This window comes from Balearica regulorum, chromosome 9 (assembly GCF_011004875.1).
Source record: "Balearica regulorum gibbericeps isolate bBalReg1 chromosome 9, bBalReg1.pri, whole genome shotgun sequence".
Lineage (NCBI taxonomy): Eukaryota > Metazoa > Chordata > Aves > Gruiformes > Gruidae > Balearica > Balearica regulorum.
In genome coordinates, this window is record NC_046192.1 from 24,720,117 (window position 1) to 24,747,241 (window position 27,125).

Genomic DNA, 27,125 nt, shown 5'->3' on the forward strand with positions numbered 1-27,125 from the left:
ATTTATTTCTGCTTCTTCACCAAAACATTTTTTGGTCAAACAGAAAAGAACTCCAAATGTATTTCAAAGAAGAGAGTATCAGGACATATTTTTAGATTGATACAAATTATGCAAACTACGGTTCCTTCTCAAGATCAAAAAACCCATATGTGTTTCCACAGGCTCTCAACACAAATTGCCTGTCAGGGTAAAACCTTGAAAACTGTACGGTAACCAGGATGATGAAGGAAAATTACTGCCAGACAGATTATATAGTCAAGAAAAACTGTGCAAGTTATTTTGTGCCTCCTAGCTTGAATACATATGGGACAAATGCAAATTTTCCAAATGAAATACAGCTTACGAGTGCATAAATTTCAAACTGATAATAGCTTGCACTTATTAAAGCTCGTCTTGGATCATAAACAGAGCGCTTTTTCCTGAAATGCCAGTTTTCTGTAAAGACTGTTTTTTCTCCCCTAAAGGAGCATCAATTATAAATAATGGTCTAGCCACCAAAATTGGAAGGACTAGATAGACTCGAAGCAAATAAACTGAAAAAACATGATTGATTAAAAAATTATTATCTTGCCATGCACTCTAGGCATCCGTTGAGGGAACGGCATGGGAGTTATTACTTACTGGCAGATACATAAATACCTGGTCTGGAACAGCCAAGAAGTGATGCACAGATCTACATTGCACATATACACAGGGTGGGCATAGATACAGCTTTTCTGAAAAATTAACTGTCACGGGGAAGCCCTATAGCTCTCTGTGTCCTGAGCACTAATTAAAGGTTAGCGTTAGCAGTGGGTAATGGCACAACTTGTATGAAAAGTGATTTGAAGCCTCCTTGCACTCAGCTAGGTTGATTTAGATTTAGCTGCTTAAAGCACGGCACTAATCAGCAGGAAGAGTATACCGGTTCCTCCAGAGACGAAGTTCTAAATAAATGATAAGTTACAATGAAAACACAGAAAAGCCCAAATACAAAGATAAACAGAGGCATGTTCTGCAGTGGTTTTGGGAATAAAGGTTGAAATGCGACGGGAAGCCTTGCAGCAGCCGCAGTAAGGGCGCTGGGGAGAGGACATGGCTTCCTTCCGCAGCACTGCCATGTACCGGCTGGGTTTACCCCCTGACAGGCGGATCCAAGGCAGCTCTACCTCAGCGGGTATGACAGCACGGTCGGCACAGTTTGAGCCAATTCCCCGTTCCAGGGCATCGGGAGGAGCGCAGCTCACACCAGCCTTACCCCACGCGGTACCGTGAAAACCAGCCACGTATTTTTGGTTCGGCTGTACAAAAGCCTTCGCACTCTCAGTGAGGAAAAAACCGCGAAGAAATACATCCTGAGAACTTATAGGTCAGGGGGTGGAAGTGCTGTGAATGTGTTATTATATGTCAAGGATTTCGGAGGGCCTCGCTCTCGCCTTGTGGGCCCGGTGCCTGTCGATGGTGCGTGTGGTGGCAGCAGCAGCACCAGGTCTACGTGACGCGAAGGGACGTTGAGGGTCAGGTTTAAAGCCAGTGAGTGCGAAGCGGAGAAGGCTGGGCCAGGCGGAGGCGGCCGGCAGGACCGAGGGCCTGGCTCTGCCGCTCTCAGTCACGGCTGCACCGCGGCGCTGCCGGGGCCGTCACGGCAACGTCTGCCCGCCCGACCGCCTGACGGTGACGTAGCGCGCCGGCGCTGCCATGGCAACGACGCGCGGCTGTAGCTGATGCGCGCGGGGCGGGGCGGGTGGCGGCAGCAGCGCTGACAGGAACCGGGGCCGGGGCGATGCCCCGCGGGGGTGAGCCGGAGAGCGAGCGGCCGAGGGGACGTTGGGTCCGGCGGGGGCCGGGAGCTGAGGCCCAAGCCTGTGTCGGGGCGGGGGTTCCCCTCAGGGACGAAGGCTCCTGCCCGGGCAAGCGCGTCCTGCCCCGGGAGTTGCCGCCCGCCACAAGGCCGGTGCCGAAGGGCCGAGAGAATACTTGGGAGCAGGTGCAGGTGGCCCCTGGTTCTGCCTGGGAATACCCTCCTCACCTACCCTTCCATTTGGAATTTGTATTCCTCCTCCACACTTTTCTCCTTATTACCCCCCCTTACGGCTTTTGGGTTTTAGGTTACAGTTCTAGGCAGTTTCCTTCTTCCTGCCCTTCCTACCTTTCATCAGTCTTCTTGAAAAATAAAGCCACCGGTAGCAAACAAAAAAAAGCCCGCTGTTCTGACAGGAAGGGTTTTCTTACACCGTTTTTTGTCTGCCCTTGTGCATTGTTCTGTGTTTTTCCAGAGCTGCCGTCTGGACTGGTTGAAGTCTGTGAGTCCTGCCTAGCAGAGACTAGAGTTTGATAGAAGCATTAAAGGCAAGTACTGGTTTTGCTCCATTTATTCACTTATTCTTAACTCCACCTGTTTCTTCATTTACTCAGTTTACTTCTGGGTAACGCTTCTGCAGGAGCTCCCAGGGCAATGTTACTGTAGCCATGTAGCTGGATGCTAAGGCATTTATCTCATGACATATACTTAGTAATGTGTAGGGTTTGTTTTGGTTGGTTGGGTTTTGTTTGTTTGTTTTTGTAGACTGCATGGAGAGACAGAGACCATTTTGCTAGGGTCTTTCATGTTTGAGTTACTTAAAATATAGTTAAAAATCATAGTTCTTGGTTAAACAGTGAAGATGCACAACTGGTAGAAATAGGTTTTGACTTGTCAGAGTCATTGAGACAATGCATCTTTCCAATATGACAAAATCGCTAAGTATAGGAAAATAATTTAGGGAAAGTATCATTAGTTGTTTTAACTGGTTTTCATGATCTTACCTTGTGTGTGTTGTACAGCATTAAACATAGAAATGAATAACTTGTTTAGAAATAGAAAGTGAAGTTTGAAATGGATGATATCACAGATGTTTGAGCATGGAGAATATAAACTTATCCCAAGAGACTGAGATTACATCAGCATACCTGACTGCTGGATTTAAACTAGCTGTTAGAAGAAGATTTACAAGGCAATCAAAGTTTGTGTGATTTTTTTTTAAAATTTTTTTTTACTTTTTTTAATGTAACTTTTTTCCTTCCCCCCCCAATTAGTGAAACATTAAACAGCATTGTTTGGCAGGACCAGAAGTCTCAGTTGATATAATTAACAGCAAATGGGTGGAAATACTAGACAAATTCTTCCTTACACTAAGAGCTCTTCAAAGGAAATAGTTTGGTTTGAATTATTGGGAAATGGATAGGACTCAGTCTAGTATGAAATCCATGTTCATGGTTATGATAATTGGATGTGAGCTATTACATATACAGTAGTATCCCTTTGGATTTTATGGGTTTATTGATGTGAGAAAGCTGTTGGAATTTAGTCTGCTCTAGTTAAACTCCTGTAGTTTGAAGTAAACTGCAGCCATCTTCAGCTGTCTTTATGCTATAAAGCTATCTTTAAATTGATTAGGAAGAACTTTGAGCTAAGCTGAGATATAGGGTATATGGGATTTGTGTTCATTTAGCTATGCAGATTTTAAAATTAAAATGACTTAAATTTTATTTATTTTTTGCTTTGTTCAATTGTGCTGTATGTCCATTAGCAGCACAGAGGAATCTGCTAGAATGATGAAATTGGAGTGCTAGTGTGTGTAGAAGAGCAGGCAGAAAGGATATGGATAATTAATGCTTGATTTACTTATGTATGTTGGTGAGTTGCTTTACTCTGCCTCACTGAAAATTTGTCTTACATATTAGAAAGAAAAAAGGATTCATAGGTAAACGGAAAGCACACAGAAAAAGGGAACTCTAGCCTATATTTAAATTACAAGTCTGTTTCAAAGTACGGAGTTTGTTTCTGAGGAGTTTGGGTTCGCTGTGTTAGTACTTGCCCTGGCAGTCCTGACAGCCCATCCATCAGTACTTAAGGATGTCGTACAAGCTAAGGGTGCATATTTCCCCAAATGGTGTACGTTTAACTTTGAATGTTACAGTCTCAGAGTTTAACAGCTGTTCTTATAAAAATAGAATTATGCTCTCACAGCTATTAAATGAATTCATGTATTTTTGCAGAATAATTCAGGTTGTTGATCACCTTCTATCTATCTTTATCCTTTGTTATCTACAGCTTGATGCTTTTTTTTTCCACCCAGTATTACTGTATTCCTGAAACTTTATAGATGGTTTTACCTGTGATACTATTGTAACTTCTAAGTTACCTCTTTAAATATTTGCTTCCAGTGGAATATATTAAAGTTTATTAAAAAAACATCATTTATATGTGTTAACTACTTTCCCTCCTTGAGCTTGGGAAGCTGGCTTTAGTCATTTACCTCTGTTTTTACTATTAGGTAGCCTTTGGGCTACATCAAAATTGGTGTGTTATCCCTGCCTAGATGCGCTAATCCTGCTGGTGCACATTCGCCAATAGAAGAGCCTTCTTGTAGCCAAAGTTAATAGAATCTTGTTTTATCTTAGAATGTGATACAAGAATCATTGTTTTGAAATGATAAGATAGAATGGAGGGCTTGGTTTTTCCAGCACAGTAAGAAATGCGTTTTGTGTGCACAACTGACATTTCTGTCGGCAGTAAAATGGCATTGCTTTTAGGTTCTGTGGGACCGGATATTTTAACTGTTTTTAATGTGCCATTGACATGCGTTTCTCCTTGTGGACAGAAACATTATTTGGACACTGTATTAATGGTTATTTTCAGGTTTATGTGTGAACAGGCAGCTGAGGTTTTGCTCTTGAGCTTAGTTATACACTTTATATTTCAAGTACTAAGCTTCTCCACATCATTTCAGTTAGGTCCTGCTTTCAGCTGGAGCCTGATAGCCAACAGTGAAGAGTTTCCAAATGTCCTCTCAGCTGTAAGTCTCTGGACTATAAAGTTTTGTTTCCTTTTTCCGTATGCATCCCACAGCACAAGTAAATATTCAGCTTTGGCACTGCGCTTGAGATCGAGCGTTGGCACGTTTCTTCCAGTAGCCTGTTTAGTCTGTACTAGTTATACTGCAAACATTCTAGTGCAGGGAGGGTATGGCTGTTAAGCTTCAGTTTGAACTCTGTGCTGTATGAACTTGCTTGTTGGAAGAGTATTTTACAACCTGGGGGGAAAAAAAAAAGTCATTAAAATGCTGCTGTCTTGAAGTTTTGAGAGTAGAGAATAACTCTGCTCTGCAAGTTACCATATTATTTTGTATCAATTTGTGTATGACAGAAGACATTTGTCTTCCAAATCAGTTGAGATAGTTTAGCTGCTGATACAATTTTCTCCTTCTCTGTGCTTTCTACGGGTCTGGTTCAAGAAAGCTGTGTTTTATTTTATATTAAACTGCTTTCATTGAACTTTTGGGAATTGCCCAAATGAAACAGACAAGTAAATCTCTTCCCTGGTATCATAAATGTAATAAAAAGTTTTTGTTTCAGTTAAATGTAATTTAGAGTTGGTCTAGGATTTTATTGGCACTTCATATAAACAAGTTCTGTGCTCCATTTCTTTCCTTCTATACACTAATATTTTTGGATTCATAACAAGTTTTCACTGTTTTAATTTCAATCAAATTCCCATTTCAACAGGTTGCTAACTGTAGATCATTGAAATTTTTTTTTTTTTTTTTTTTTTTTTTTTAGGAGAGATTAACTGGGAATCATGAACACTAATGGTTTTGTAATACTCCCAGGCTCAAAAACTGGAACCTCGGTGAGATTAAAAGCAAAGTAAGTGCATTTTATCTGATTGTGGTAGAGATGGTTTTTTTTCATAATTTTTAATAAGTTTTAATGCAACACTAAGTGGAAAAGCTTATTTGTGTAAAGGCAAGAAGAATCATGATGTGTTCCTTTTCTAGTATTTTCTCTATGCTTTTATCCTTAAGCCTTTCTTTTGCTAGGCTTTAATCTATTTTCTGAGTAAGTTATACATCTTATAATGCTGTATATCTAACATATATACTTTGTAAACAAACAATACTAAAGGATTCACTGGGATAGTTTATTTTAATATAGTTAAGCAATAAACCTTTTTGAATAGGGACACAACTGTATCAGTTTAATGTTGGCCACTCTAAAGCTTATATTGGAGTAGCTGCATAACTGTCAGCATACCCCTCTGTGATGAGATATTCTTGGGTCTGGGGAGTTTGCACTTGACCTGCCCTAAATTTTCGAGAACTGTTTTCAGTCTTGCTGGGAGATAGAAGAGTGATGTGCCTTTAATAACAAATTTTTCAACTTTTTTTCTTGCTGCTTTAAACTTACTCAGGTACATTACTGGCTTTCATGTAATTTCTAATGAATATTTACTACTTTAACTTCTCCAGAACTGTCAGAGAATTGCAGTTGGAGAAAGTGCAGTTAGAAACAGAAAACAAAGAGATGGAGAAGAAGTTACGACAACTACAGTCAAACATGAGCAGAGAAAAAGAAGAGAGAAAGTAGGTTAAATTTTTACTGACAAAAAAAAAGGAATCCAGTGCGATTCTTCCTCCACACCTTCCCGTGTGAGATCTCTTGCAAAGTTTGGAATTCACAGTAGTGTTCAGTCTCCTCTCTCCAGTCTTTCTTCCCAATTATAAACTTGCTACCCTATGACTTTCTTATTTTTAAACTCCCATGTGAAATTTAGATTTTTTTTTATTATTATTTTAGGTTTTTTTAAAGAAGTAAATCCTTCCTGGCAGGGATATTCCTTCAGTGGCAGAGATCCCTTTTCCTCATTTATTCCCTCTTCTCCCTTTTAGCCTTGTCCAACTGGATTTGTCACCTTGGTTTTAAAGCAGGAGACAGAAAGTAGTTTCTCTTGCACTATTTCAGACTCATTTCTGATCTTTCTAAAGAGGATGCTGTTCTTATTATTGCTTTGATCCTGTTTTGCATGCATCTGTGTAGCTTCTCAAAAAGACATTTTCTATATGATGGAAAGAAACATGGCTTGGAAAGTAAGTATAATGTAATGAAGCAAGTGCTAGGGTGGAAGTTGCAATCTCAGCTCCGTTACTGCCTCACTCTGCAACATCTGCTTCCGTTTCTTTGTATTTCTGCGTGACGTATTTTGTCACCGGAGTTACAAATGCCTCGTACACCTTAGTGCCTTAGTCTTGGTAATGCGAAGGGCCTGCTCTTTGCAGCTCTGTAAACTTTTGCTTGAGCTGTTGAGGCAGTGTTTTCCAGATAGCGTGTGGCACTTTTTTCCCCCGTATTGTGCTCATGCAGTTGTTCTTGTATTGTTCGCATGGCCTTGTACCTGCAAACCACGATAGTGTTGTTATGGTGAGTTCAAATGACAGGAATATTGCACCACTGATGGGATGATCATCCCTCTTCCCTCCTGCATGTTTTTCTTACCTGTTGATTTGTATGCTTTAGTTTGTTTTGCTCTGTGTTTGGCTTTCTGTAAAACAAAGTAGATCAGTCATTTGAATACTTAATAAATACTGTGTAATAGTGTATTATGTGGTGGGCTAAAGCTGAAAATCACTGTTTAATCTCCCTGAGTCTTAAATTCTTCCCCACTATCTACTGTGTTCATCATAATAGTCAATATCTAAACTGATAATCACTGAAATCTTAATTGTATGTGTTCATCTTATTAAAAGATGCTACATTTTAGCTGTGCTGGATGAACACCCTAGAGTAAATTGGGACAATGAAGATTTATCTAAAGTGTACTTCTGTTACATTTTTATTCTTCTAAAACCAGCTGTAGAGAATTAATGGGATTTTCTTATGTTTAGACCAATTTGATGGTCTAAAAATAAGTACTTTCTTATACATTTGATGTTTTTACTACTATTAAAGTAGATGTGAAGCAGGTTTCAGTGGACGGGAGTTGTTTCTGTTTTGGGGAATTGATGATCCTATAGACAAGTATTTTATTTTTGTGATGCTCTGTTCTTATTTAAAAAACAGAAGGAAAACCTTTATGCAGCTCTTGCTTATAGAAGATGTAATTTGTGAGTTCTTTCTTGCTCTTGGTTCATAGGAAATCAAGTGCTTATCATTGGAAATCTGGAAAGGCAGGACCAATGACCATCCAAGCCCGAGTTTTGTCAAAAAGCAAAGAAAACAATAATAAGGTAGTAAACTATCAGTATATTTGTAGGTAAAGCTATTTAAAACAAAACAATATTTAGAACATTTATGCTACAGAACATGGAGATTTAAAATACTGTAAAAATAAAAGGTTAAGCACTTTCTGATTGAAATTTCTGATTGTTTCTTTTCCCGTACCAAGCTTATATTTCCCTTTGAGCTAGAGGGACATCAAGTTCTGTTTGGCGATCTGTTGTTTTTTAAATTGCAATAGATAGCAAATTATCATTGCTTCTACAGATTTAATATTGTAGGAGCCTAATTGGTAGTCATCGGGAGCCTGTCTTTCAAATTAATTAGGCCTTGTCTAATGTCCACTATGAAACTGAAATACAAGGCTTCACGTGAAGTTTTGAGTACAAATTCTCTGTCTTCATAGATAAAAGCTATGAGAAAGGCATACTGCATTTAAAAAATACTACAGTTAAAGTTTTTTCTTTAACTCAGTCACTGCATAATGGCATCTGCATTCACAGTAGAACTCCCATATGACTCTGTGGTTCATTCTCCTTCCCCCCCCCGCTTCTGCATGTCCAATAATCTTTCTCATGATGCTTCTAGATTTCTTTCAGTAAGTACAGAAGGAGACTGAGAACCCAACTTGCCACTTTGTTCACAGTAGCTGGAAAAGTCTTACATTCATCCTCTGAGGACTGATGCTGGTTGGTCAAGTGTGGGTTAAAGCATTCATTTGGACGAGGACTGGACTCAGTCCATTCTCTTGGGCTGTGAATGCTTCTGAGTGTTTTAAAATGTGGATTAGGTTTATCCATTGACTCTTGTTCTTTGACATCCTTGCTCAGACCTAAAAGGAGGGATGTAGAGCTTTCCTGCTAAATCATTGAAAAAATTGTTTGGTTTTTTTTTTAATATGTATGCAGCAGGGTATTTCCTCTCATTTCCTTTTGGAAATGACTAGGACAATTTTGCTCAAACTCAAAAAATATTAAGGATAAGGCAGGTATGGGAATGGTAAAAGTTGGTCAAATTTGTGAGTAGCTGAAGACTGGACCTTGTAGGGACTGTTATTGCTTCCAACTGTAATAACCTGGTCTTAATATTTTATTCTCTAGGGAAGTAAATTCATCACTTTAATGGCTTAGGCTCTTGTCCTTGAGGCTTTGTATGTCATGGAAGCGAGCATTAGGTGTATCTGTCATCAAATAATATTCGAGTGCTGTTAAAGTACCAGTTGCGATAACAGAGCTTATGTTCTTGCTCTGTGAATTAGTATGAAAAATCTGTAGGGGATACTCAAATCCAGATTAATTCAACTTAGAGATACATCCTTTTTCCTTTATTAGATGTTGATGTGTCTGGAGAGACATGCACATTGGACTGAGTGGGACATAAAAAGAGGGTTTTCTCTTACATTTTTTTTTTTTTTTCCTGGAAGCCATACTACGTATACTGTGTTGAAAAGAGAGGTGTTAATTAAGAGACATGATTTGTAACTGGCTGAAACAGAGCTTATATAAGTCTGAAGAGAAAAACAAACAATGACAACTTCAGACTAAGCCCTCGCAGTTGCTATTTGAAGTCTTTTGAAGCAGAACCAGTTTGGTGTGAAGGTCTTCTCAGCCAACACGCTCAATTTCAATAAAATTGCCTGTGAGTAGAAGAGAGGATAAGAGTGAAAATGTTTTCTTTAATCCACCTCTTTCCCCTTCTCTGGATAAGCAACTCAGAGCTGTTGTTACTACTTCAAAATTTTCAGATTTCAGTGGTAATGGCTAAGGATAAGACGCATGGGGCAGAATTTTCAAAAGGGCAAAATTAAAATGCCTGCAGATACATAAGAGTCGGGGAGGGAAGTGAGAGTGCAGTGTCTACTCTGTTTGCAGGGAAAAACTGAGGAGCAAAAATGTTGAAAATGATCAGTTACTGGAGTGGTAGATCATGGAAAGGCAATGAAGAGAAGCTGAAGGAAAACAAACTAACACCTCCCCCCCAGCAAACTATAGGTAGATATATATGCAGAATATATGTGCAGGAGGCTTCCTGGTTGACATTTGAGCTTACATCATTGTGGTTATGAAAGTTCTGCAGGTCTATGCTTGTGGAAAACCCTTGCTGCGTACCTGGCTGGGCAAACAAGGACAATGTCACTTCATGAATGGGAAGGGAAACTGGTCACAAACTTAATGGCTGTCATGAGCAATACAGAGAGTTTTCTTTTTAAATGCTTGCTTAGCTAATATCCTAGAAACAGTAACATTTTAATTCTGTAAAAGTTAGGCTTTTATTTAATTTCATTAGCACCATGTGTGTATATATATGTGTGTGTCTCTGTAAATATTCTTCCATATAGGTTTCTTCAGGAAAAGCGAAGCTGCAAATACTCAAAGAGCAGATTCAAGGTAAAGACATCTTTGTTAACTAAAAAACCCCAACTCTCAAACTTCTGCTAGAGTATCTGGTTCTTGGAGGTTCCTGCAGTTAAGCAATAATGAAATCAGAGGCTGGAGTACCGGGTTTGGCTTTTGGTTTGTGGAGTTTTGGTTTTTTGTGTTTTGTTTTTTGCTTTTTTCCCCCCCAGAGCCAGTGAAAGAACCATTTAAGCATGAAATGGTAAATGCTGTAGCTCATGAAAAATCTGAAGTGAAAGGGATAGCATGTGGACTATGTGAAATCAAGAGTGTACTGCTGGTAAGTGAATGGTTTAAAAATTACTCTGTAGCAATAGACTATAATGTGTCTAGATATAGTAACTTTGTAGCAGTATGTAGACAGACAGACAGACACACACTCTCTCTCTCTCTCTCTCTCTCTCTCTCTCTCTCTCTGTCTCTCTCTCTCTGTCTCTAATATGTTGTAAAATCAATTACCTTGGCTTTGTCCAGGCTGTAAGCTGTGTGTGGTCTGCACAGACAAGCTGTCTGACCTGGAATTCACTGCCAGGGTCCTTCATGTAGAGACCTATATATGGAAATACACACATGCATGCCCAAAATGCAGATGTGGGTCTAGATATTACGCTAGCTTTCTGTATGTTAGCTCCTCTGTATGATGGAGATATAGTATGGTAGTCTATGGATGTCGTTGTACTAGCTGCCTCCCTGTCTTCCGTAAAAAAGGAATCATTTTGGTGGTATTATTGCTAATTTGAAATGATGAAGTCAAGGACTTCATTTGAACTTTTAGCCTTAGCTTTTCTGGTGAATTGAAGATTTTTTTTTTTTTTTAATACCTTATTTTTGCAGTTTTTTCTGCTTGGAAAAATAAGACTTCTCTAAGATGGTCAGTTTGAGGTGCCATAGCGACTATTAGATGTGCAGCAACTTAAAAGGAGGAAAAAATTACTTACATATTTGAGATTAATTCATTCCTACTTTATTTAAATATCTTATTTTGCTGGAATTGAAATGAAAGCAATAGGGGTGGGCTTTTTTGCCTGTTTCCCAAAATATATTGGTGATATGCACTTTAATTCTATGATTTCTTTCTGTGATAACTACTTAGTGCATATAAGGTAAAGGGAGGTTTTATATGCTGATCTCCCTGAATGGCAAGAAAACAGATAAATGATCCTGTTATCAGAACTGTTATCAGTTCTTTAGCAGGGAGTTCCTTTAAGCTGTATTTTTTTTTTTTAATTTGCCCAGCATGTGAATGCGTCTGAAGAAGACCGACCTCTTACTTAAATAAAGAACACTACTGTATGATTGTAATAAGATGTGTGGTTGCAGGCAAATACATCAAAATTGAGTGGTCCGTGAATATTTTGTAATTTTAAGTATTTTGATAAGCACCAGGGCACATTCTTAGTTCTGACTGCTTTGTGAGCTGGTATTTGCTTGCTATGTTAGAGTGGACATTAGTGTTATCAAGCATGAGCTGATTTATATTTAATAGAGAGATTTTTGCCCTTTTTACTCCTTTAACGTAGCAACTGTAAATAAGAAACCTGGCGTCCAAAATACGACATAGCCCCATACTATTTGATTTTTGAAGTAACTTGTGCAAATAGAGTAGTTCCATTGTTGAATAAGAAAATAACATTTTTCTTCTAAAAAAGTGGCACCTCGCTCAGAAAGATCCCCCCCCCCCGTAATACGTGCCATGATATATATTAGATAATTAGTTATTGTTTTTATGGCAAATTAAAGCAGTCAGAGCCGCTACTACTCAAAACCAAAGGAACAGATATTTGCGTGGGTCTTTTTGATGGTTTTACTTAGGAAAAAGTATTTGGGCGCTTTACATTCCCGTTAAGATTGCCTGGCATCAAAGCCACCAGGATTTTGCTTCCTTTGAGTCCTTGTTATATTTTTTTGATTTTTCTTTCCCTCGTCCCCTGTGCGAGGTGACGGGCGGGCTTTTCCCGGAACGGGATCCCCGCGGGACCGGCGCTTCCCGCGTGTGCCGGGAACGAGTGCGGGAGCGGCGGGCCGCGTGTGGCCGCCAGGCGGCGCTGTGCCCCCGCAGGACGCTGCCGGCCCGGCCCGGCCGCGCACGGCTCCTGCCGCCTCCCACCCACCCACCCACCCACCCACCCGTGGCCGCTTCTCCCCGGTCCTGGCGCCGCTGCGCTTTCACCTCTCGCATCTTCTGCTCCAAGTGACGGCCGGGCTAGAAATCGTTACTGTGATGATGATTTGAACCACGATTTACTCTTTCTCCTAAACGCCCCCCCCCCCCAATTTAAGTGGAGCTATGCTTCCAAGTACTTCATTCTCTACCCCAGAACCTCATCTATCGTGAGTAGCACTTGTAAAATTATACAATGCTGGTGGATAGCAAGGCATTGTTTTAACACCACTTATGTTACAAACGGATTGTTTTCACGCTATCACATGTGACTAGCATACTCAGCAGAAAGTTTTTCAGTTAAAAAAGAGAGTTTTCATAGAAGCAATAGCATAGCTGTTTTATTGTAATACTTAAAAGAAAATCGTTCTGTCTTTTCTTGTGCCTTGATGGATTTTATTGTTATGCACGCCTCATGAACTGAGTTAAATTGAACCAATGGTAGTGTTATGTGGAAATATGTGACAAATTGCTGGGTCAGGAGATTCTTACACAGGCTCTTTGAAATACTATTATTGGTATATTTGAGACTTTTTCCAAATTGTTGGATGTCAAACAGTTTAGAAAAAAAAAAAAAAAAAAGATTGTAAGTACTAAAAATGGTCAAAGGTGTTTGTTCAGTAGTCAAAGACTGTTATAGGCCCTTGTGAGTATATTTAACAATCTCTGTGACTTATAATTTAAATATTGTTAAAAGGAAGCTTAAAACTCTGAATTCCTGCTTATGATTATGTCTGTTCTGTCAGATGCCACTTTCAGCATTCCTGATTCTTTCATACTTGGATTCCACTCACAAAGGAATAAAGTGTGATGAAAGTAAAATGTTATACAGTACAGTGGAAACTTAAGTTGTGTGCAGTTTTATTATTCAGCACAGTAATAATCAGCTTCTAACATACAGCTTTGTTGTGTATCTGTTATGGGAACAATAAAAATTTTATAATTTTATAATTAGAGTAGTAAAGTTTTCTCCTAGAATTATTGTCTAACACTTAATTGTAACAAACTTAAATTTCTCATGCGTAATATTTGATTGCATTTCATAAATGGGTTGTAACAACTCTCTTTTTTGGACCAAATTGTACATGAATTTTGGATTTTATCTTTTGAACAAACCCACTATTTTTATTCTCCTAAGGTTATTCCAAATTTGATTTTGATAAATGCCATGATAATTTGATTTTGATAAATGCCATTTATTTTTTAAATACCTTTTCAAATATGTATTATTATGCTTGTTTTCATTTTCTTTCATTCCTTAATGATGACTGTTTTATAGCTGGACTTAATGAATCAAAGAGAAGCCATGTCAGGAAGCTTTTATGAAAAAAATGTTTGGATTGATATTTCATTGCTATGATTACAAAGAATCACAGTTACTTTATTAAAGTAGAAGGCTTGCATTATCTTCTAATATTCTAACATAAACATAGAAAATTTGTGTAGGGTCTTGATTGAGTGTAAGTTCATTTAACTGTTTCAGTTCTACTGTATGAGATTTTCATGAAGACAAATTATACTTTTCGATAATGGCACTGGATATGTCATTCTGTTATCCTGCTAAAATTTATTTGATGATCTCATTCTTTCTTCCCAGAAATATAATCCTTTTAATAATGCAGTAAATTGTTAAAGTTATTGGTCTGATAAATACATCCTTGTCAAAATCATCCTTGCTTATAGTATGTTAGTAGAAAGATTACATCATTTGATGAAAAAACTTCAGGTGAGAATTTAAGGCAGTTCCAGTAGGATACACCATCCTGTGAGTAATGAAAAGCCAGTGATAAATAATATTTTGGGATGACGTGCTATCCTGAGTTACGTAGTGGGTATAAAATTTTTTCCATGAGCTGTTTTGCCTGGATGTAAAAATATTTCACCAAACACATCTAAATGCAGACTGTTTAGGATTTTTTTTTTTTTTTTAAATAGACTGTAGCAGATCTTTTAAACCTAGAACTGAAAACTGGGTGGTAGCAGTAGTAAGATAACAACGATAAATCTTGACATTTGTAACGCATTCTCTTGTAAACTTTTTTTTTTAAAGGGATAAGCAACTTATCTCATTTTTGGTGGTAAACCAACTGTGTTGAGATGTTGGAAGTTTATTTGTGGGGATTAAAGGTCACACAGTGCTTCAGTGGAAGAATACAAGCATTTAAACAGAGAATCATGGAATTCTGTGATCACTCCATCTGTGTCAGGAGAATTCCACCACAGTAGTTGTGATTCTCTCCACCCTCTGCCTTGTCTTCTTCCTCCTTTTCTCCAATCCTACTCTGAAGCTAATTAGAAACTGCTGCTATTAATAAAGGGAGCTAACAAAAGGAAGTGGAGAGATGCAAAAGGAGTCTTTTGCATTTGAAATAGAAAACAGTAGCTGTAATTCCATTTTTTTTTTTTTTTCAAAGGGGGAAAGGATATTACAGTCCAAGTGAGATCATGTAACTCTTGATCTAGAGTTTTAGCTGTCTGAGTCAGGAGAAAAGGCTGTTCTTAGAGAAATTATGCGATGGAAAGTTTCAAGGCAATCACTCTAGTTGTGAGAATCCAAGGAAGTGCCTTCCAACTTTCTTGATGGGTCATGTTGCTTCTGCCTTGGATTCTTTCCTGCTCCTTTCTGACTGCTGCTTTGGGAGTAGATATTTTTGATGTCTAACCAACTTAGGCTGGTTAGGCATTGAAGTAGGAGGAAATTAGTGTCCGAGTTAGACTGCTGGGAAGTTTAACATGAGGCCAGAACAAATAAACTTTGCAAGTATTCTCTAAAATCAGTTTTGCAATTCCTGCCTAAGTATTTTGAAGCAATTGAGCAAAATATCAATGAAGATGTTCGTATTGTTTCTGCAAATAACACAGCAGGGCGAGCCTTTCAAATATTGATCTGCTATTCTATACCGTTGCCAGAGTACCAAAAAGAACCATGCATAATGCAACTATGCTTGCTCAAAGAGAGCAGATGTATCCAGCTACATCAATAAAATTATCTCCTTCAAAGAAATGTGACTTCTACTGTAATGTTAAGATTATTTTCTTCATGTGGTGAAAAAGAAATCAACACAGTCTTTAGCTATGTACTTTTAAATGCATGCGCCATAGGAAACAGAATGAGCCAAGGAGAAGGGCAATTACAGAGAGAAATTCCCCTTTTAAGTATATGCTTCTGTGATCTCCCTGTGTGTTAGCAACATGTTGGTCATGTTGGGGAGAAAAGAATTGCTGTCAATTATGGATGATTATGGACTATTAGGACTGAAGAAAAAGACAAAGCACACGTGTTCGTGGAGTTAACTTTGAATCTTATCCATCCTGCATTGCAGCATACGAATCAGAGGAAGGCTGCAAAAGGAAAAAAGTAACCGCTGTTTGAAGTGGTTAGTCTCCCTGCATACTCACTGGCACGTCACAAGTGCCGTTAAATGTGCAACCAGCAGCTGCAAAGTCTCTGGTCAGTTATAGTGTAGAGTAGGTGGAAAGGAGGAGATGCGAGTACGTTCTAGTTTTGCAATGGCTGCTCGATATCTTTGACTCTTTCTGATTACACTGTCTCCCTGTACCTTTACTGCTCTTATCTTTCGTGGTAAGAATATGTGCCTTACTTGAGGATTTTATAGACAAAGGATCTTTCCTTCTGGTCTTTCTATGTGTGTAGGGAGGGGGCATAGGGAAAGGATGAACATAAAATACATTTTGTTTTTTGCTTGATAATCATTCAAGAGTCGGTAATCAAAACCTTCATATTACATTTCCACAGTAATTTTCTTTGTTCTAATGAAGGTTGCAAATCAGTAAAGTCCCAGTGTGAGTAAATCTGTTATTCTCCTTCTGTAGCTATTTTCAATCAAACTCATTTAGTTCTTTATAGTACGGACTTCTGTGGACTATTTTTATGTGTGAACTGGTATTCCAGTTAGTCCCTTAAATGAATATTTTCCTCTTGTTGACCTTTACACATGTGCTTCTGTCTGCTGAAAAGCTTCAGTAAGCAGAACTTCATTAATAAAGTACATAGCTCATAAACTTGTTTAAATGATATGTACTGCATAAAATGCCTCACTTAGTCTGTCCTGTGTAGTACCTAATGGAATATTCAGATTATTGAATTTGTGCTCGCACATTTGCACACTATTGATCATTGAAATTATTATGTGCTTATGTCACCATCACTCATCAATATGTGGTTACCTACCTGCTTTTAATATGCTCTTTGGAGGAATGTTTGAGTACGTTGATAATAAATTAATGCTCGCATGATGTTACATTAACAGACAGAAGCCAATATACATGTTGGAAAATTGGAAGTCATTGATCACTTCATCAGGGAAGTAAATCTAAATGAATCCAAAATGAATCATGAGCAGAAGAAAGTAAATAGCAAGCATCAGGTCACATCAGACAGGTTTTCATCTCTCCCAGTGTCAGTAGGCAGTGCTGAGGTAGTGCACAGTTTGGAAACAAACAAAAAAAAAATTCTTTTTGTTTAGGACATCTTAGGTAGAGTGGCCTTATGTTTTTCCACAGTGTGCCAAGTGAGGGATCAGGCTATCGGACGTGTGCTGCCCATCGACCCCTGTTTGTGTCTGTGGACATAATGTCCATACTGTACATAGGATGTGGGCTATCCACGGTTGCTGCTTTCTGCCTACTAAATGCATTGAAGTTAAATAGGGCTTTTTGTGTGCTTATGCAGACTTTTTTGTTTTTCATATTTTGCTCTAGATAGAACATTGCAATTTAGTTGTGAGCAAGACAGCATAAAAATGGAGTGATCTTGATTACCAGGGTAGCTAGACTAAGCCCAGAAAACAGGGTTCTGCATTTCCATAGCTGATACTAAAAATATTGCTGTTGTATGTAACGGGGGAGAGGATTATCATCAGAAGCACTGTATTAATTATGTTGTGGAACTGATTTAGGAAGTCTCCCCAGAATCAACCTGTACAGGCCTTGAAAATCAGGACAAAGGATTATTACTAAATGGTGTATTTAATGAGGAGGAATCTGCAAAGTCTTTTCAGGAAGCTTTGACTCACTGGAGAAAAGGTAATTGTGATCACAGAGAAGAACTGTGTGCCAGCAAGGTCCTACCAGGTATGAATTTTTTTCGTTTTAATTGTATTTTAAAAACATTAGGAGTCATTTTGGTGAGTTAGCAGATTTTTGATTAGTGAAAGTAGATGTTGTATTAGAATAGTAAATGTCTCTTAAGTTTTCTTTCTGTGTCCCTTTATATGTTAACAACAACCTCTGAAGTTTTTTTTAATAACCTGCAGATTAGTGTTTTATCTCAATTCTTGTAACGAAGTGTGGTCGTGGCCAGATTGTTTAGCTTGTATCCCTGTACTGTTCTATGGCATTGTTTCTCACATGAGACTTTAGTATGAATAGGAATGCCAAGGCATAATGTCACAGCTTTTAACTGAGACTAGGAATGTGCATGGCTCAGGATTTCATGTGTTGCATCAAAGTACATTTTCTGCTTTCCTTCCACAGGCTCTTAATATTTCTTTGTCTCAGGGAAAAGATGCAATCAGTTGAAGTATGCATAGAAAAATATGAAAAAAACCTTTTGTGTGATTGGATTTGTGCACACTCTTTCCCCTAGTCCATGGATGGAGTTCATTCTTTGTGTATTTTTGTACGAAAAATATTATACAGATTTCTCCACACACCTTCCCCCCCCCCCCCCCCCCCCCCCCCCGTTTTCTTTCCAGTGAAATGGTGGGATTTATATCTGTGGTGCCATGGATTACCCCCCGCTTCTCCCCCCTCAGTGTAGTAGTCTTCCTTTATGTGAGAACCTGTAATAAATGAGATTTTACTGGCTACCTCCATGGCTGACTGTGTTATGTAAATATAATACTGCTGGCCATTTAAATTTTAGAATTATGCAAAGACTTAGCTAGGCATAGACTACTAATGTGACATTCATTCAAAAATAATGTAGTTAAATAGAAAGTTTATAAATCTGAATAGCTGTATAATTTTTTTTTTAAATAATTCTAATAGAATCTGTGGGAATTTGTGAGGTACAGACTGATCTTACTGTTTTGAAGGAACCTATCAAAATAGAATTCAAGAAGGATGGCCTGAGCTACATGGAGAAACTCTTGCTTAAGAAATATAGAAGGTATTGTTGAAGTTGCTGGTACTAATGAAAGAAGTCAGAAATACTTAACACCATCAACAAAAATTCCATTGAAATTTTTAAAATATTAGATATATTATCAAGAATTAAGGTGACTATATACAGTGTGCTTTATTTCAATAAAATAACCATTATAACCACATTTGATGAGTTAATATTGCAGAATTACTACAGAAATAGTATTTGGAGGAATTCTCTGTCCTCTCAGTTTATTGTAGGATTTGAAGACTGGTAATGATATTTGGTTGCTTGATTTTTGGGGCATTTGCTGCAGGAATTTTGTAGAGAAAAGGAAGTACAATCTTCAGGATACAAAACAACTCTGTAATGTTTATAACAATTAGTCCCTGAGGTGCAAGGTCATCTCAATGAAATTAGGAAGAGTTGATGCTTTTCAGCAGCAGCTAATACTGCTGCAGTAAATAATGTGGTGGGGCTTTTTTTGTTTTGCTTTCATTTTGCTTTTGTTTTTTGTTTTTTTTTTTTTTTAACAATTGTGATATTATGTATTAAAAAAATGATGAATTTTTAAGATTTATTTCTTTTCCTTTTTTAGAACTCCTGTTGATCAAATTTCTGGTAGTTGCATTAAAGATTTAAGGCCTATGCAAACACTGAGTGTACATCAGGCTGTGATTGAAGGAGGGGGAGAAGGAGATGATAGTGATGACAATGTCGATGACTTAACAGGTGTACTAAACTTCTGTTTATTGAATCTAACTATTAAATACTTTTTCTTGGGATTTTTTTTTTTTTTTTGCTATGATTGCTAAACAGTTGCATACTTAAGCAGTTTCTGCTTAAAAAAAGTAACAATAATGAAAGGAGAAATTTATGGTACTTCATAATAAATAAAAAGTTTGCATTTTTATAAGTGTATCTTGAACAGGAAAAAAAAATGCATCAAATTAATTATATTTCATAGTTGAAGAGGTGAAGAGATATTGGACATCTGTTTTTAGAGAGGAAGTACCCAACACTATTTCTGAAAGTGCAGAGTCCTCTTTGAAAATTGAGTTCCTTGATGATGTAAGTATGTAAAAAAGAACTTCATGAATCTTCACAGTGATCTAAAGTGATTTGTTTAAATGTTGATCTGTTAAATATTTAAAGTAGCAGCAGTTAAATAATTTCTAATAAAAATTTATTGGTGCATTGTTTATCTTTTCTGTACAAATGGAGAAAATTTATCTTTCCAAAGGTTGCCTGTAATGTTTTCCTGTTGTGTCCATGGACCCTTAATATATAGAAATTATACAAAAATAAATTCTGCAGGCTTTTAATCACTTGAGGTAATGTTTTTTTGAATTTTAATCTGTTTCTGAATATTGGTGATTTTTTTGTTTGTTTGTTTTTTAATTAGTCTTATGGCAAGGACTTGGAAGAATCATCTAACCTTTTGGAGATGGGAGCTGGGGCTATGGGAGTGAATAAGCAAGGAAAAACTGAACCACTCCGGCAGTGTGGAAGGTATCAGAAATGCAGAGATTATTTAGAAGAGGAAAGGGAATAATCCTATGTTCTGCTTTAGTTATATTCCTAAGAAATAGGCGCTTTTATTTGCAGACAGTCATGCTTCATATCAAAGGGGAGAACTATTGATTGTAAATTGTTTTAAGGCATGGTTAAGATGGTTAAGATACACATCTTCTCACCCTTGGCACAAGACATGGTCCGTGCCAGTGGCATGACACTGCTTTCCTTTCTTTTACGTTTCTTCCAAGATTCTGTCTGTGATTGCTGGTTTTAGTCCTTGAAAGTTTCCATTTGAATGACTTAATGATCTGATGACTAGTTTGTAAGGCAGTCTATGACCATTTTGGCAGTTAACAGGCATATGACACGTTTACCATTAAAGTTAGTGAATAGTAAGTTTGTGTCTTTGACTGTCATATACACTGAGGTATATTAATTGCCTGTAACTAGAGAGGTATCACTTTGAAATTTCTTTATTTTGTTTCCTTGATCACTCCAATGTTAAACCAGGTAAGATACATGTCTTTATATGTGTATGTCCTGAATTTCAGGTAGAATTTCTCTTTTATATGCTCTTATCTCAGCAGGAGCAGGGACTAGCATACAAACAAGTCTGTAATTGGTCAGTGTTGTGTACTTTTAAGATACTCTCACTTGAGTAATTCTGTAATTCCAGGCAAAACTAAGAGTCCTAGTAATTAATGATACATGTGCAATTCTTGTGATCTCCCAAAATTTATTTATGATTAGATGTGATCTGTTTTCTTTTATTTTTCTGGTCTTTCCTCCCTCCTCTGTTTCAAAGTGGTTCAGCAGTTGCAGATCAGAATGACATAGCGCAAGACCTTTTGCAAAGACAAACTGTAGGCATAGTGAGTAAGTCATCTTGTCATTTAACGTCCACAGCTGACACAATATTTTTTACCTCTTCCTCTTGACAGAAATCCTGTTTCTTCTAAAGAAGTTTCTCAAGGTAAATTTCAAAAACTATTTATTCAGTATACATAAGTGTATACAGTATTATCATTCTCATATAGGATGCAGTAGTGAACTATGGTGGTTGTCTGAAAGAAATAATTAAAGATCGTTAAATTATGTACCACTCCCTGAACTATGCAGGTCTCTTGATCACAATTTGATGGACTGTGCAAGCTATTTTGAATTGATAGGTATCTGCTGTGACAGTAATCTCTCAGTTGTGAGCTCATATCTGAGGGAGAGACTGCCCCAGTATGAGTTGTATACTGAAAACAGACCCATTATAAAGTAGATCTTACAAATCTCTTAGTTTAACTGTACTGTATTAGGTTTAATGTATGACATATGTCCTTTTTATGTAGAAAAATGCTTTTATATTGATGAATTGAGACACTGTGTAAATGATTACCTGTTCTGCACGAAAAATCATTGTTTGTGTATAAATATTCCAGTGCCTGTTGCATGTCTGTGAAATCACCATGAAAGTTTGGCAGCTTTATTTTGTGACACTCTTGAGGGGTCCCAAAAATCTTACTCTGTGTCCTAAAGCTATGTAAAATATATTGTCACTTTTTCAATATTAAGAAATAAGTTAGAATCTAAGGGTAACTAATTTCTTATTTTTTTTTTTTAAGTACCAAACAATTGATCCAGCACTTCAGGACCTAGCACTTGTTCTCTTTGTGCTTAGTTCAAGAAACTGCTTATTTAAGTCTTCAAATGTGAGAAAGCAAACAAGAGCTGACTAATGAGATGTGATTTATGTGCTTCTTTGGGCACAGGATAAAAAATAAAATGGCTATGTCTTGTATAAACAAAGAAAAACAGCTTGCAGAATCATTCACAGCCTGATAGTATGTATTTCAAACCATTTGCTAGTTTTAAAGACATTTTATGGAATTGCTATTAATGCAGTTCTTATGCTGGCTCTGGCTAAATTACAGCATTCTAAATGTAAGAAATTACATTAGCATGAAGTGGTAGTTGGAAAGGTGTTAAGATTATTATCAAGATCTATTGTTTTCATAGACAGTGATGTACAGGAACATATACATTAGATACAGAACCAGTACTACCACCTGGTAAGTCTAGTCCATGTGTGTTGGTATCTCTGGATATCAGGCAGGAAGCTAATGAAAGTTAACTGGTTTTATTTGTAATTTTGTGGCTTAAGGGTAATTTCAATGGAGGCTTGGTATTTTAAGTTCATGAAGAAAATATAGTAGATTTGTAGGGTATAATTCATATTCATTTCCATAAAAAAAAGAAATCCTATTTTCATGATTTTGTTATACTCTTGTAGAAAGAATGGTGGTCTGCAGTCATCTTGAAACAAATGCCGTGCAAAAGGAGAGTATTAAAAAGACTACAAGAAGATCACTTAGATTGTGTAAACTACCTGAGAAGATCTCTAACCCTACTGAACTAATGAACAACAAATATCTCCTTGAGACACAACTGCAGGAAAACAACAAAGATTCACAAGAACTGCACAGTGTCTGCACTAGTCAGAGTGTGGTTTTGCCTGTAATTACAAAGTCTACAGCGGTAAAATATTGTATCTTTGATTGCTAAATAGATGAACTATTTTGCTTAATCTACTTTCCCAGTTTAGCACGAGGCCACATACCATGTTGCTGAATCAGTTGAGAAATGGTGATAGTTGTATGGTTGCCGTGAAATACTCTACCACTTTTCCCCATTCTCCTCTAAAACCCCAGCCCAAAGCAATCAGGAGTACAGTTTTAATCAGAGGATTGTCACTGCGTGCCATATTTCATATGTAGGGGATGAAGGCCTCTGCTTTCCACTTTGTATTGTCAGTCTTCTGTTGACATTCAAAAAAAGCAAAAGAAAAAACAGACTAATCTCAAATAAAAAAAAAAAAGTGTGTTGGGCAGAAGGCAGCTCTTCTGATGTTCAATGAAATTGAAAGCAAAAAAACATGGAGGAGATTGGGCCATTAGATTTGGCATCATTGTTAAAGAGTGGTACTTTAGTTGATGTACACAAAGATAAGCGAAAACAAGCAAAAAAATGCTTTTCATGTCCACAGTGGAAGGATAGACTCAAACTCTTACAACATTAACAATTGACATTTATAGCAATTTAAAGCATGTATCATGCAAAACTTTCTTCCTTATGAATATCTATTTCACCAGGCTATCAGAATAATTTTGAGTTTTATGAAATGAGCATTTTATTAATATAAACTTGCAAGGGCAACTGATGAAGTTTCCTGTTTCTTTTCCTGTTTCTAATATCTTTGTGTTTTTTTCAAGTTACAGGATGTAGCCAAAACACAGATATCTGTCTCTACACAGTACTGGGGACTTGAAGGTTTCTTTGTTGTAGGTGCAAACCCTAAACAAGTAATTCTCAAAGCGCATGCTTCACTGTGTGCTCACTTTCCCCCTATGGACAGTAGTATCCCATTTCCAGGTAATGGCATATGAATGAAGTCCTCAAACAATACACATATTTATCACTGTGGCTGTAAGACATCCTTATCTTCATGTAGCTTGCATCTAGCTTACTTTTAGAAGTGACTTTGTTGTAATAGTCATGCCGACACACACAACTGGTGCTGTGGAAGGATAAAATAAATTTACTACCTTGAGTTAAATTACAACAATATAGTACCATAAATTTGTATGCTTCTTTATGTCCCCTGAGAATTTGGTTCCAGTGGGAATTTCTGCTTTTCTTTGTGCATAATATACATCACAAAAAATATGCTTTTAATGGTGTGTGTGAAACAACATGTGAAATGATTGGTAAACATGAATATTAATTTGATCAGGTATATGACTTGAATTTAAGCTTGTTAGTATGTTATCTATGTTTTTTTTTTTTTACATTATGCATAGAAAATTTGTTGCATTACTTCTTTAAATCACACACATTAAATGCAGCAAATAGAGTAACAGTAAATACATATTAAAACAAAACCTGCAACTAATTTCCTCTAATAATTTTTAATTTCAGGAGGTGCAAAGTGGGTTCCTGAAAGGAGCTTAAGTGAATACGCTGATGACTCTCTAGTTCAAGGTGTCTTAGAAAGTCAGTTGATTAGACCCTCACGTGGTTTAGAGACTCAACATGGAATTTCTCCCCTGATGGTAGCATGGAGGCCATACCCAGGTGAGGAGAGCAACAGCTTTGAGTTCCTACTTTAACAGGTTAATTTTTCTTATGTAAAAAGTAAAAGCACTGTCTGTGATGATTCTGTTGAATTTGGATCATTTTTATATCTTCATCTATGTATTTTTATTTGAGGCATAATAGCTCATATACATGGCATTGTTTTCATAAGAATGGGCTTTGGAGTTAAAAAAATATCTTTCCAGCTGTCACTAATAGTTCTTTTGATTTTGCTTAGTTTCTATTCCTGCCTCTCCCCCATTACTCCCCTCTTAGCTTGAATATTTAGATATTAAACTGTCTAGAACAAGATTATGTATTACCATGTGTTTTGCAGCATATAGTACAATATGATTTTGATCTAGTAAAAGATTTCTTCATGCTGTTGAAATAAGTCTTCTTACATGAGCTATAAGAAACAAGGAAACAAGTAATGCATAACTGCATCTGCACTTTTTAGTTACTTTTCTCAATTTCAACTGTCTCCATCTCAAGGAATGTAGCTTACGTTATTTCTCTCATCCTAAGCAACCAGTTTGGCATTTTAATTTTAAAAACGCTATGTGTGGAAATTGAAACTGTCAATTTTGAATCCCAGAAAAATATTTGAAAGTGTCTATATTTTATTTATGTTGCCTTAAATTAAAACTTTGGTTCTGTCATTTTTTAAGCTTTTGCATAGTTTCTCCCCTCCTCCAAAATTTGTGCCATTTTACATAATATTTAAATCAAATGTTTTTTTTCTGAAAGATACCCCTGAATTATGAGGTGCTACTTCCCAATATAATTGTAAACTCTTTATTAACATTTATTAATTCATAGTCTTAAGCAAAATTAATAATCTGTTCAGATAAATTCACAATTTTAACTACAATTAATGTCATTAATGAGCTGAGATAAAATTCTCTTTACGTGTAAAATCTTGAATTATTAGAAGTTGTGACTTTTTCTGTTATTTCAGGGAATGATTCTAGAAGACCTTGGTCAACAAATACGCTATGCTGTAAACTGACTGGAAATTGTCCAACAAACACACAGCCAAGACCAAAGAGTTCACCCCTGCATGTGTTTAGAGTTGATACTGAAATATCAAAACGCAAGTGCCTTGACGTAACTAAACAAGATGAGTATCTTTGGGAATATATTGCTGACCAAGAAGCCCTACTTACTCTGGAAGAAGAATTACGAAGTTATACAGGTAAGTAAGCTTTTCCCACCCAACCCACCCCCCATGTTAACGAGTAACATACTGAAAACAAGTAGTTATTTCATTTGCCTTCTCAGATCTAACTGATTTTGATGCAAAAATGTACTAAACCATTTGATGAGGCAAGTCATAAATTTTTTAAATAAGTATCCTTTCCTTGGATATTTAATAATGAACACCCCAGGTGTTGTTAGAAGCTAGGTGTGATCTGATGCAAGGGTAGCAAGAAGGGAAAGAGATGGACGGGAAATTTTTTGTTCCTGAAATGACCTAAAATATTTCAGGTCCTGAAAAACATTACAGCTTAACTTCTGGAGATGTAACCTCCTCCGGCAGCCACTCAGAGAAGATACGTAGAAATACTACAAATTTCCGTAAAAATCTGGAACTAAAAGACCACAACAGAGTTGATACTCTTGGGTAAGTTAAACTTGCTAAATATGTTTTTATGGTATTGTAAAATGCTCAATATACCAAACGTCTTGCCAGAATTGAAATAAAAGCAGTCTTGACTTTCTGATTGTACTTTACATCCTGATTATAAATGTCAGTAGGACCTATTTTGTATCTTGGTGTTCTAAGCCAGTACTCTCAGGCAGCTCAGATTAAGTCATGTATTTTGTTGTTGAGATTCCAAACTATAAATTTTGAGATTATGTTTTTTTTAATGCATTAGCTTTTATTAATATACAACACTGAGATTTATAAAGTACGTGTATTACAAATCATCTAAGTTCTTTGGTTGTTAGGTACATTTAAAAAGAGCAGGTGTGAGCAGGTGAGTCAATAACATTTAACTGTCTGCAGGCTATGACATAACTGTTATATTGCCTTGGAGACTAAGGAGATGACTGGAAACAAGGAAGTTCCCCAAAGTTCTGTCTGTCATTGGTTTCTTTCTATGATCTCGTAACTAGTAGGAGTCAGTGAGACACCGTGAGGTTAACTGCTGTATGAATATGGCTGATTCAGAGATTTGTGGTTGGTTGGTTGGTTTTTTGGTGGTTTTTTAAATTTTATTTTAATGTTCATAATATTGAAATTGCAGGTCAGTAGAAAACCAAACAATATTTGCAAATAGTGCAGATAGTATCAATGAGACCCACTTTCCTAGCTTACCTGTTCTAGGATGTAGGATTTCTCTACTAAGGCACGATAGTGACAATGTTGTTTACTTCCTACTTGTTTAAGGGGTGAAAATGTATGTGACAAACGGAGGGGAAAAAATGAATATGTTAGCTTGTAATGTACGTATACTTGCAAAATATAGAGCAAAACCTATTTTCATGCTATATAGTTCTATGTATGCCACTAAGGCTTAAAGCAGAGTAGCTTGAGGAATTTGAGCTGCTGAAAAATCACTATGATATGTTTCTTTTAAGGGGCTGGGATGAAAGCCAAATGGATGATGAGGAAGAAATTCTGGAGGATAAGCAACAGGTTCTTGCATTACAGTGAACATGCAAAGAAATTAATGGTATTTCTCTCTTTGCATATCATACAAATCCAAGAAGCAGACGAAGAGGTGTCTTGAGTGCTGCTCAAGATATTATTTATTAAGGATTATTTTGTAAAACTGTCAATAAAAATTCATAAAAA

At 37.0% G+C, this 27,125-nt stretch overlaps 1 protein-coding gene across 2 annotated transcripts; it reads left to right on the forward strand.

Moving 5' to 3' along the window:
• The first annotated feature begins 1,705 nt into the window (after positions 1-1,705).
• On the forward strand, positions 1,706-27,125 carry ZBBX (zinc finger B-box domain containing). Of its 2 annotated transcripts, XM_075761618.1 has the most exons (20): positions 1,717-1,775; positions 2,256-2,328; positions 5,581-5,667; positions 6,270-6,383; positions 7,931-8,024; positions 10,352-10,400; positions 10,580-10,689; positions 16,842-17,009; positions 17,490-17,664; positions 18,583-18,703; positions 19,278-19,411; positions 19,647-19,750; positions 20,085-20,191; positions 21,139-21,170; positions 22,479-22,723; positions 23,458-23,617; positions 24,164-24,319; positions 25,281-25,517; positions 25,811-25,946; positions 26,909-27,125. In XM_075761618.1, exons 3-20 carry the CDS (start codon positions 5,600-5,602, stop codon positions 26,982-26,984), a joined length of 2,286 nt encoding a protein of 761 aa, XP_075617733.1. In that variant the 5' UTR covers positions 1,717-1,775; positions 2,256-2,328; positions 5,581-5,599; the 3' UTR covers positions 26,985-27,125. The 2 variants fall into 2 exon arrangements, with proteins under 2 accessions (XP_075617734.1, XP_075617733.1); XM_075761619.1 differs by lacking the exon at positions 16,842-17,009 and having other exon boundaries at positions 1,706-1,775; positions 23,464-23,617.

Coding starts and splice junctions, on each gene's coding strand:
- ZBBX (XM_075761618.1), top strand. CDS start 5,600: ATGAACACTAATGGTTTTGTAATACTCCCAGGCTCAAAAACTGGAACC. Junction 10,690..16,841: donor AAATCAAGAGTGTACTGCTG/GTAAGTGAATGG, acceptor TTACATTAACAG/ACAGAAGCCAATATACATGT. Junction 17,010..17,489: donor TGTCAGTAGGCAGTGCTGAG/GTAGTGCACAGT, acceptor GAACTGATTTAG/GAAGTCTCCCCAGAATCAAC.